The following is a 12,074-nucleotide window of genomic DNA, read 5'->3' on the forward strand; positions in this document are numbered from 1 at the left end:
AATTAGAAACAATTGAATAAAAGTAGAAGATTAGCAATATATATACGTATCTAAAATGGCAATGCTTTTAGTCTCCAGTGTATTTTCTGAGTGGTTTGATAGCCTAGCTAATTAACACTGGACTACTGGACTTACCGATTTGATCTTTAGCGATCACAGTGAGCTCCGAAGGTGGACCCTCTCCAGACTCATTGATTGCTTTCACTCTGTAAGAGTACTCTTTTCCTTCTTCAAGTTCAACCATCATGTGTGACATGACCTTTCCTTTCACTAGCTCCTTATACTTCTCTTCACCTTCCTGAAGCTCCAGAAGATAGGCACTTATGTGACTTCCACCATCACTGATTGGCTTCTTCCAGCCAATATGAATGGAATCTTTAGTGATCGACAGTGCCTTGAAATCCATAACCACTCCAGGTAGTTCTGAAATCAGTTAACAAGGTCATTTGATTATTACAAATCAAACAAAAAAACGACATTTAACATCTAATAGTAAGAAAAACCACATGATCGCATACAACAAAACATACCTGAAGCTCTTACAATTCCGGCAGTCTCACAACCTTCTCCGATACCATAGTTATTTTCAGCCAAGACTCTGAAACAGTAGGCCTGTCCAGCTTCCAAGTTAGGAATCCTGAAAGTAGATTTGGGGCATTCGGCTATGACACAGGACCATGCCTTTCTCTCTGCAAGACGCTTCTCAACAATGTAACTCTTCACTGGGCTTCCTCCATCAATCAGAGGAGGATCCCAGCCGATGGATGCATGGTTCAGAGATGTTTCCTTCACAATCAGATTCAGTGGTGGACCAGGAGTATCTATGGAAAAAATTAATTATTAGTTATATTACTTTATCAAATCACATGCGCCGAATACAACCTTACCGTGAAATGGTATTATGTAGTAGATAAAACCAAATGTTGTTTCTCAAAATAATAGTATCTTAAGACAAGAATCAAAGCCTACCTAGGACCTTCACGACGATAGTGTAAGACTTCTTTCCACTCTCGTTTTCAAGTGACAAAACATATTTGCCAGCATCATATCTGTTGATATCCTCAATGTACATAAGGGTATCACATTCGGTCGTTTTGATCATGACTCCTGCTCGTTCTTTGAGGTTGGCATTGACCTTGGTCCACACCACTTTGGGTGGGGGACGTCCTATCAGTGGCACATAGAGTCTCATTGTGACTCCGGCTCTCAGGACCAGCGCCTTGCGAAGGTCTGCATCCAGCTCAGCATCAGCGGCAACTACAAGTTAAAATAGAAAGTAGTAGAGAGTTAGACAAGACATGGATGTATTTTAGTTGAATAGATAGTAGTGCATTACATGTTTATTTCCAAATGTGTGGGTTACTTAGATTAGTAATTGTTCTGTATAGACTTGAGAGTTTTATGATAATGTTGACGTACTCAGGATATCTTTGGCCTCGTGTTTCCCAGGAACTTCACTTGGCTCGCTGTATCCAATCTTGTTCACAGCAAAGACACGGAACACATATTCTGTTTTATCATTGAGACCAGTAACCAGGAACTTGGTTTCTTGTAGCTTTTTGGGCACATTGCACTTCGTCCAGTCTTCTGCATCAGCTCTCTTGCACTCGACAAGGTAGCCGAAGATCTCACAACCACCATCGTAAGCAGGCTTGGTCCAAGACAAGCTAATGGTGCTGTGTGTTGAGTCGACGACTTTAGGGAAAGCAGGTGGTGCAGGTGGATCTGAAGAAGGAAGAACATAAGACAATGTCAGCGAAAAGTGTGGGGACATGTAATCCTTAATGATTTAAATGAGCAAATGTGGTTGTAATACTTACACACAGGATCAACAGCAATGGCAGCATTGGATGCATCACTTGGTTTGCCAAATCCAGCTTTGTTCATGGCAATCACTCTGAACTCATACTCAGAACCCTCTGAGAGCTGGGCAGCTTTTATGCTCCTGTCAATCACTGGTTTACGGTTGACTTTAACCCAGTTGAGCTCTGACGCTTCACGTTTCTCAACCATGTAACCCAGAATGGTAGCTTTACCATCATCAGCAGGCGCCTTCCAGCTGACAGTCATAGAATTGGCTGTAATGTTGGTAATAACTGGTGGCTCAGTAGGACCAGGAACATCTGCAAATGAGAGAGAGAAAGAGAGAGAAGGAGAACACTGAGAAAACACTTAAACATTGCACAAATGTATATTCAAACATGTACAAGCTTGAAATATTACCATATGGATTCTTGACCATGACAGGGTCGGTGAGTATTGGGTCCCCAATACCATACTGGTTCTCAGCACTGACCCTGAACTGGTATTCATGGTCCTGCATGAGTTTATCTACTGTGCAATCGGTCAGTTGACCATTGATATTGGAGGTGACCAGAGCCCAGTTCGCTCTGCTGGTTTCACGTTTGTCAATGATGTAGTTGGTGATTTCAGAGCCTCCATCTGCAACAGGTGGCTCCCACCTCATTTTAATACGGTCCGCAAACACCTTGGTGACCTTCACTCCGGCAGGTGGGCCAGGTTTGTCTAAGGAGAACACATAGATTATTTTACACATCGACAGTTGATTCTGAATATATGAATATTGTATTCTGGAGTCTCTTGCAGACCCTCACAAACACATTCATATACATACACTAACATATCTCAAGCCGTTATAGAGAGTTTGAGTGTATAAAAGACAAAAATAAAATGTATTAGCATGAAGCTACAACATCAGTTTGGAATTTGTGCACAATAATAAAAAGACAAATACAGTATAACGGTTATTGTAATTTTGCATACCTAGAACCTTGAGCTTAATATTGGCATATTTAGTGCCATTGGGATTTTCAGCTAGAATAGTGTACTCTCCAGACTCCTTCCTTGCAACAGAGAACAATTCCAGAATGTGTGTGTGTCTCTTCTGTGTCATCTTCATCCCCTCAACCAGTTTCAACGGAACACCATTTCTCTTCCATGTAACCTTGGGAAGTGGTTTTCCAAACACTACTGCATCAAAGGAGACATTTTCTCCAGCCTTCACTATGATCATGTTCTTCATGTCCACTCCCAGCTCGACCCTGGGGGGAACTGGAGAAACAAGAGAACATCACATCAAGTAAAAGGTCTGTGTTGGCCATGCATCCACAATTATTTTGAATCATTTTGGGATTTTTAAAATTGCATTTAGTCATTAGACGGATAAAACTAACTAAATAAAAAACACTTTGTTTTGTCAGTGTTCTGAAGGAGCAGTGCCTTACCATTCTCTGCAAACACTGGAATGGCATCTGAGATCTCAGAAGGCAAGCTGATGTTGATCGCTGTTTTGGCAAAAACTCTGAAGCGATACTGGGCTCCCTCCTCCAGGCCAGCTACAACATAGTCTTCTCTCTTGACGTTCTGGCAGTTGGCATTGCAGCGAACCCATTTCTCTACTTCTTGACCAATCTTCATATACTCCACATAGTATCCGATGAGCTTGCTACCTCCATCATTTTGGGGACGAGTCCAAACAAGTGAAACAGTGCTCTTTGTCACATCCATTACTTCAGGTTTACCAGGTGGATCTAGAATAAGAAAATGAAAACAGTTTTAATTGACAGATTACAGATTTCAAAGCCATTGAGGGACACGGTAAGCCATACATCACATGCTCAATTACTTACCAATGGGTGTTCTTGCTGTGACCCAGTCAGTCTGTTTGCTTGGTTTACCCTGGCCGGCCTTGTTGAGGGCAGACACTCTGAATGCATATTCCAGACCTTCCATTAAGCCTGTGCAGTTGTATTCAAGTCCGCGGACAACGGACTCATTTGCTCTTACCCAGAGAAGGCTGTTCCTCTCTTTGCGCTCAATGCAGTATCCGGTAAGAGGACTGCCACCGTCAGTTGATGGGGTCTCGTAGGACAGAGACACTGCTTCACTCTTGACTTTCGTGATGCACAGATTTCTAGGCTCGCCTGGGACATCTGGAATTAGAATATGGAGTTAGTTTGCAAGATTAACATACATTTTTGTAAAACAAATGTATTGTACACAAGAATATGGCCTAGATTCAATCAGATCAACGTTAACCGGCGACAGTAGACACCCACATAACGGATGTTTTGCCGATGTCGGAGGTGGAACTGCGTTGGAGCCGTCGAATCGGTGAGAAGCTGCTCTTGCGATCATTGTCACAAAGCCACACCCTCCCCACTCGCGTTAGAAGTTCAGAACGAGAAAGTGTAGGCTATATAGAAATAATTACAAAAAAATGAGGATTTCTATCATTGAGGTGTAGATTACATTTCACATTCCAGTGTTCAAACTTGTAAACAAGGCTGCATGGGATTGACTCTGTGCAGCCAATGGCGATGTCCACTTTGGGTATAATGCCAGGAGCCACTTGAAGATTTGACAGCTCTAACACAGTTCCACTTCTGACACCGTCAAAACAACCGCTATGCGGATGTTGGCTAAAGCGGATCTGATTGAATCGAGGCCTAGATTATTTAGACAATCATAATTCATTGTACAATAGGCTTTTTTTGGGGGGTGGGGGGTGGGGGGGTGACCATGCTTATACCTCCTGTCTTGTTTAACTCACCGAAGGGATATCTAGCTATCATTTTCTCTGAATAGATTGGCTCTGAGATGCCAAATCTGTTCTCTGCTCGGACACGGAAGCCATACTCCATTCCAGGGGTAAGCTTGCCAACTCTGTAGCTGGTTGTGGTGCATGATCCAGAAGCTATGACCCAGTCTCCTCTGCTCACATCACACTTCTCAATGACGTAGTTAGTGATATTACTTCCACCGTCCTCACTGGGTTGGTTCCACTGGAGTGTGCAGGCATCAATATCAAGCTCAACGATCTCCAGGGGAGCGTCAGGAGGCCCAGGCTTATCTGTGAGATGAAGACATATACCAACAACATCCATTTAGGCTATGCATTCTGGCAGTGTATTAGTCAACTATTTTGAGTTTCCTCAATAAAACGTACCCTGTACTACGACTCTAAGAATTTGGCTGATTTTGGCGGTGCTGTTCTCAGCAGAAAGACTGTAGTAACCACTGTCCTTTCTCGAGACGTCTTTCATGATGAGCGCAATGCAGTTTGGAGACTTTTGCACCATGAGACGATCAGATGTCAACAGATCCTCAGCTCCTTGCCTCCATTTGCAGAATGGTGCAGGTTTTCCAGCCACAATAGCATCAACTCTCATTTTCTCTCCTGCCTTTACTGTGACAATATCAGGCATGATGATCTTTGGTGCCACTAAAAAAGAGAGGAAAACATGTTCTTAAAATGAGGATGTAAAAAGTGGTGTGCATCAGGAACACTTTTTTGAATACCAAATTAAATCCAGACAAGGTAATTCTGGGAATTTTTTTTAAGATTTGCGACTTACTCAGCTGCTCCTTGACCTCAAATACTCCCTCAGCTTCTCTTGCCAGACTGGTTCCAGCCACGTTTCTTGCTGCAACCCTGAACTTGTACTTTGTGCCCTCTTTAAGTCCAACGACTACAATGGTTAAGTCTTTAACAACGGAATATGGTGTCCATTTGTCTTCAGGTTCACCGTCCTCTTTGTAATCAACCATGTAGCCATTGATCTTAGCTCCACCATCCCTCAAAGGTTTCAGCCATCCCAGAGTGGCACTGTTCTTTGTCACTTCCAAGACATCCATCTTCTTGGGTGGATCAGGTTCACCTGTTTTAAGAAATGTTTGAGATTTATGTGAATCAAAACACAAAACAATAAAATCCACTTACACTATCCACTATTTAATTATAATATTAGACATATTTTAACAGTGCACTTACTTATAGGATCAGCTGTCAGGTAGGCTTTTGGAGAGTCTTTAGGAACACCAATGCCATATTTATTGACTGCCATAACTCTAAAGTAGTAGTCACAGCCAGGTGTGAGGCCGGTGACTTTGAAGCTTGTTTTCTTCAAGTCGTTGATACAATTTGACCAAGTCTTCTTGTCGAGTTCACGTTTCTCAATGATGTAGTTCTGGATTTGACAGCCACCATCATTATCTGGAGGGAGCCAAGACAGCTGACAACCGGTGCTTGTCACATCACAGACCTCAAATCCGCCGACAGGTCCAGGAGTATCTGTTCAACAAATGTAACATCAGTATTGGATACAGTCCATATAAGAGTACAAACAATTATACTGTAATCAAAATAATAACGTTAATTTGACATTGTGGCGAATTAAATCTACATACATTTTTTATTGTTTAAAGTCTTTCACAGTGAATAGTCATCTGTCATTCCACAGACTGACATAAAAAGTGAAAGGATAGACCTCAGTGACTTACCCAATATTTTAACACGGACAAATATAGCTTTCTCCCCAGCGGAGTTGGAGAGTGTCAGAGAGTATTTGCCGGAGTCGTCCCGAGTGCTCTCAGGGATCACAAGGAAGGACATAGTATCAATCTGATCCACGTGCCCTCTCCTGACCACATTATCTACACCGAGCTTCTTCCAGGTGACTTTGGGGGATGGTCTTCCTCTGATAGTAGCGAAGAGTCTGATGGGGCAGCCTGCTCTGACAGTGAAGCCCTTCCTGAGACTGGCATCCAAGTCGATCTCTGGTGCCTCTGTAAGTGGGTAAGAGAAGGGGGAGAACATACATTAGATATTGAGAGATCATCATAAAATATTAGCTATAAGCTACAGTTCTATATCAACTGGATGTGTTCTCGTCTTGGCCTATATCAAGAATTATCCACTTACCGAGGACCTCCTTGGGGTTGACAGCGTCTTTGAGTGTAGCAGGACGGCCCCAGCCGACCTGGTTCTGTGCAGAGACTCTGAATTCATACATCTGCTTCTCATTCAAGTTTGGAATGGTGAATTCTGTGTGCACCAGCACACCAGCACCGGTGTTGCACTTCTTCCAGCCCTCTTCTTTCTCCTTACGTTTAGCTTCAGCTTTAGCTTTAGCTGCAACTTCAGCAGCTTCATCCTCAGCGGCCTCTTCATATTCTTCCTCACCTTCTCCTTCTCCTGCTGCTGCTGCTTCAGGCTTAGCTTCACCTTCAGGCTTGGCTTCACCTTCAGGCTTAGCTTCCTCTGCAGGTTTAGCTTCAGGAATAGCTTCAGCTTCAACCACTTCAGGTTTAGGTTCAGGTTTGTCTCTCATTTCAACCATGTAACCAATGATAGGAGCACCTCCATCATAGATAGGCTTGGCCCACCCAAGAGTAATGGACGTCTTGGTGCTGTCAATCACCTTGAAACTGCCTGGAGGACCAGGAGCCTCTGGAATCAAGGAAAACAAAATGTCTGCATGTTAGTACAGCCAACAGAGAAAATTCATAACCAATAATAATAGCAATACAATGTCACAAAAATGGATAAATGCTGTACCAATTGGATCTTTGGCTGCTACTGGTCTGCATGGTTTGCTTGGCTCTCCCAGTCCAACTTCATTTTCAGCCTTGACACGGAATTGATACTCGTGGTTGGGAATTAAGTTGCTGACTTTCATGCGTCTCTCAGAGATGGTACTCTTTGTGCATGGCACCCATTTGACAGCGCGCTTTTCTTTCCTTTCCAGGATATAACCAGTGACAGACTTTCCACCATCTTTCTCTGGTGGGGCCCATACGACTGTCATCTCCTCCTTGCCGATCTTGGTGATCTCTGGTGATTCTGGTGGTCCAGGTCTGTTGAACTGAGTCCTAGCTGTGATGGGTTTGCTCTCCACTGCAGGACCTGTCCCCATCTTGTTTTCTGCTCTGATGCGGAAGATGTACTCATTTCCTTCTACTAGTCGGGTGACATTGCAATAGTTGGTGACAAGTGAAGCAGAGTATGTGGACCAGACCATTCTTCTTGTCTCACATTTCTCAATGATATAGCTATCAACTTCACATCCACCTTCATCTTCTGGGAGATCCCATGCAACTCTACATTTGTCTACTCCGATTCCAGACACCTTCACGTCTCTCACAGGCCCTGGGACATCCAAGACATTAACAATTGCGTATCCAGTGAAGGTTCCAGCAGAGTTTGTGGCAGTGACAACATATTTTCCGGTGTCTGTACGTTTGGATTTGATCATAAGGAATTTAGAGTAATCTGTGCCCGTTTCAATACTAACTCTGGGGTTATCTCCTGTGGCCTTGTCCTTCACCCATTTCACCTCTGGTTGAGGCTTTCCTCTGAGTCCAGCCTCAATTCTGATAGACTCTCCAGCTTTAACCACAAGGGCTCCAGCTAACTTCATATCAAGCACTGGTTTCTGGATCTCCTCCTTAACAAGTACATCACCAGTCTTCACCCAGTCACTTTCTCCACCTTCATTGCATGTCTGCACTCTGAACTGATAGGTTTGTTTTTCCACACACTTGTCAGCCATGAAGAATGTATATGTAATCAGATCCTCGTGTAATGGCACCCATTCTGCCGCTCCCGCTTCTTTGCTCTCCAAAGCATAACCAATGTTGGGGCTTCCACCATCATAGTCTGGCCTCCTCCATTTCAAGAAGACAAAGTTCTTACCAACGTCGGTTACGTGGAAGTTCTCTGGCTCACCAGGCTTGTTAATGGGATTGATGGCAAGGGTTGGTTGTTTTGTCTCAACTGTGGGCCCAGGGCCACATTTGTTCGCAGCACAAACACGGAAGAGATACTCGTGGCCCTCCATGAGTTTCGCTTTAACCATGCGGTTAGTGCAGTCAGATGAGATCATTGACCAAAGCCTCACACTGGGTTCACGGCACTCAACAATGTAGTTTGTAATCTCAGAGCCTCCGTTGTCCACAGGGTTCTCCCAGGACACCATGCAGGAGTCTTTGGTCACATAGGTGGCCTTCAGATTCTGACAGTGTCCAGGTCTATCCAACACATTCACAGTTATTGTTGCTTCGGCTTCACCACTGTAGTTGTTAGCCTTCAAAACATACTTTCCGTGGTCAGCTCTGGTTGCCTCTTTGATTCTCAGTTGAACAACAGGCAAGTTTTGAGTTAGTGTTGTGCGCTTGGCGGTTTCCAAAACGTCCTCACCCTTTTTCCAGATAATCTCTGGATCGGGTCTGGCTTTCACATAACCGATGATGTTGACGTTATGTCCAACACGGACAGTCAAACGCTCACGGCTTGTGGCATCCATCTCGATCTCTGGAGGTATCATGATGTCTTTGGCAACCACCGATTCAGGGCATTCTCTAGGCGCTCCAACTCCAATCATATTTACAGCACTAATGCGGAACCTGTACTCTGAGTGTTCTTCAAGGCCTTTAACCCTGTAAGCACACTGCTTAATGTGACCATCCTTGTTGATGATCTCCCATTCTCCGCCAACTTTCTGAATTTCAATAATGTAGCCCATGATTGGACTGCCTCCATCTTTGTTGGGCTTAATCCAGACTAGGTCTGCATTTTCCTTACTGTAGTCCTTTATTCTGGGATTAACTGGAGGTCCAGGAGCTTTAATTTGACGACAGGGTTTTGCTGGGTCTGATATGGCAGAAGGTCCACTGAAACCGGCAATGTTTTCAGCGAAAACTCTAAACTCATACTCATTTCCCTCAAAGAGACCAAGTACTCTGATTCTGAGATCCTTACAAGGTGTCGTGTTGACACGGATCCATTTTCCGCCCTTATGTCTACGCTCAACTATATATCCAGTGATTTGACTGCCTCCATCAAACAATGGCATGGTCCACCCAACAGTGAGAGCATCTTCCGCAATGTCCCATGTGTTTGGTTTGCCTGAATGGGCAGGGGGTTCAAACGTGTGTTGGGCGACAGTTGGTGCACTTTCCAGAGGAGCGCCGATACCCATTTTGTTCTCTGCGCGGATACGCACAACATATTCAACACCGCTCTGCAAACGAGCGATCTTAAGCTTTGTAGCTGTGTTACCAGAGCTCACACCTCCCCAGGTTTCCTTCTTAGCCTCTCTCTTCTCAACAATGTAACCTGTTACAGGGCTTCCACCATCATCCTTTGGAGGACGCCAGTCAATAAGCATGTACTCAGGAGTAACTTCAAGGACATTGACTGGTCCAATGGGAGCAGCGGGCACATCAAGAACAGTCACATTCAAAGCCAGAGTCTTGGTTCCTGCAGGGTTGGACACTGTGAGAATATAGGTTCCACTGTTGGTTCTCATACACTCATTGATGCTGAGAACTGTTGAATAGTTGTCACTCTCAATCTTAACTGCGCCTTCGGGTACAATTTCTGCTCCATCAATGGACCATTTGGCAGTAGGCGCAGGGATGCCTCTCATGATAGCAGGGAGTCTGATTGTGCTTCCACATTTCACGATGATCCCTTCGATCAGCTTGGCCTCAACTTCAACAATTGGAGCCACTGTGAAAAGATAGAGAAGAATATATAGGTTAATTGTTATAATTTGATTGATGATGGAAATTATGTTGTCTACAAATCAATACATATAGGGGCTGTTTCCTGGACACAGATTAAGTTTAGTCCTTTACTAAGAAGCACTTTCAATGGATAATCTCTATTAAACTTGCTTTTTGGTATACAACTAGGATTCATCTCTGTCGGAGAAACCAAACCATTAAGTAAATATATAGTAAATCTCACCAAGCTTCTCCTGGCAGAGAACGGGGACAGTGGTGTCTGGTCTACTCAGTCCGATAGCATTCTCTGCTCTCACTCGGAATCTGTAAGTCTTTCCTTCCTCAAGGCCAGTGATGTGGCTCTCAGGGATGCTGACGATGTTCCATTCGTCCCACTCTCTCTCTCCTTCCTCTTGGTACTCAACCAGGAAACCTGTGATGTTGCTACCTCCGTTGCGGTCAGGCCAGTTCCACACAAGCCAGACCTCCGTCTTGTCCACATCTACATGGTGCAAGTCCTTTGGTGGACCAGGTGGGACTGAAAATAGACCATACATTAGATGAGATGCGATTAGATTACAAACGTCAAGTTAGTTATCAAGATACCAGGTACATTACATTACACCAGTAGGTATTAATGTATTTGGTTTGATTGATACTCACACAGAGGATTCATGGCTTTGACCGCTTTGGTTGTTTCAATGTATTCACTTCTGCCGAACTGATTCTCAGCAGCAACGCGGAACAAATACGATGTTCCTTCCATCAAGTGCTTGGCTGTCATGCTGCGTTTCTTAGACGAAGAGCAGACTGGCACCCACTGTGCGGCTGCCACGTCTTTTTTCTCCACAACGAAGTTGGTAATACGTACTCCTCCATTGTCCTCAGGGTCTTTCCAGGAGAGATAGGCTGAATCGCTTCTCACCTCTGAAACCCTCAGGTGCTGGATTGGACCAGGTTTGTCTAATAGTGTAAAGAGTAAAGAATTACATAATTATAGCAACCGAGCATGCTAAACACTTTACATCTGTCTTCATTTATTTCTGACAGAAGTGATTACAGAAAAATCCCTTACCCAGGACGAGGACTGTGCACGTGGCAGTCTTTGATCCAGATGAGTTTTCAATGTTCAGAGTGTAGTCACCACAGTCAGAACGGGTACAGTATCGCATCTCCAATTTGGATCCTAGCGGATTGATCTCAATGTCAACTCTTGTGGGGACGTCTTCGTCGTTCTTCTTCCATGTGACTTTGGGGAATGGAATTCCCTTAATTCCAGCAATTAGATTGATATGGATTCCGGCCATGGCTTTCAACTCACGAGGCATACCCAGTTCAACATCCAACTCAGGAGGTTCTTTTGGGGGTAGAAAATGACAGGTGTTATAATTCTGTTGTTTATTTAAATGATGATGAATTACCCAAATTATGAACAATAATTTAATGTAAAATTACCAAGTCTGTCTTCTGCCTTCACTGGATCTGTGGTGTATGCAGGTTCAGATTCACCAGCGAAGTTCACAGCAGTTACTCTGAATCTGTAATATTCTCCCTCGTCCAGGTTAATGACCTTGAACTTGGGTTCTTGGCAGGAATCAGGAGTCTGATTCACCTTCTGCCACTCCTCTCCAGCTTTATTGAACTCAACGAGATAGCCGAAGATCTTGCCCCTGCCACAGTCCTTTGGTGGCTGCCAAGACAGTGAGACAGACTCTTTTGTCCAATCCACAGCTTCTGGCAGCACGGGGGGGCTTGGAAGCACT

At 44.1% G+C, this 12,074-nt stretch overlaps 1 protein-coding gene across 1 annotated transcript in view; it reads right to left on the reverse strand.

Annotated features, from left to right (window-relative positions):
* The window catches only part of LOC311128752 (titin-like), a gene marked incomplete at both ends in the record, with an annotated part of 197,807 nt that overhangs the window by 46,101 nt on the left and 139,632 nt on the right, over positions 1 to 12,074 (reverse strand). Inside the window, 20 exon segments of the mRNA XM_084161001.1 lie at positions 136 to 423; positions 531 to 821; positions 970 to 1,257; positions 1,420 to 1,725; positions 1,821 to 2,123; positions 2,224 to 2,526; positions 2,785 to 3,072; positions 3,246 to 3,551; positions 3,651 to 3,953; positions 4,574 to 4,873; positions 4,970 to 5,245; positions 5,379 to 5,681; positions 5,795 to 6,094; positions 6,304 to 6,588; positions 6,725 to 7,252; positions 7,361 to 10,315; positions 10,556 to 10,849; positions 10,975 to 11,274; positions 11,387 to 11,668; positions 11,767 to 12,072. Of these exon segments, the coding sequence (XP_084017127.1) occupies positions 136 to 423; positions 531 to 821; positions 970 to 1,257; positions 1,420 to 1,725; positions 1,821 to 2,123; positions 2,224 to 2,526; positions 2,785 to 3,072; positions 3,246 to 3,551; positions 3,651 to 3,953; positions 4,574 to 4,873; positions 4,970 to 5,245; positions 5,379 to 5,681; positions 5,795 to 6,094; positions 6,304 to 6,588; positions 6,725 to 7,252; positions 7,361 to 10,315; positions 10,556 to 10,849; positions 10,975 to 11,274; positions 11,387 to 11,668; positions 11,767 to 12,072 (8,805 nt within the window).

Source organism: Coregonus lavaretus, assembly GCF_964263955.1.
Source record: "Coregonus lavaretus genome assembly, chromosome: 5".
In the NCBI taxonomy this organism is placed as follows: domain Eukaryota; kingdom Metazoa; phylum Chordata; class Actinopteri; order Salmoniformes; family Salmonidae; genus Coregonus; species Coregonus lavaretus.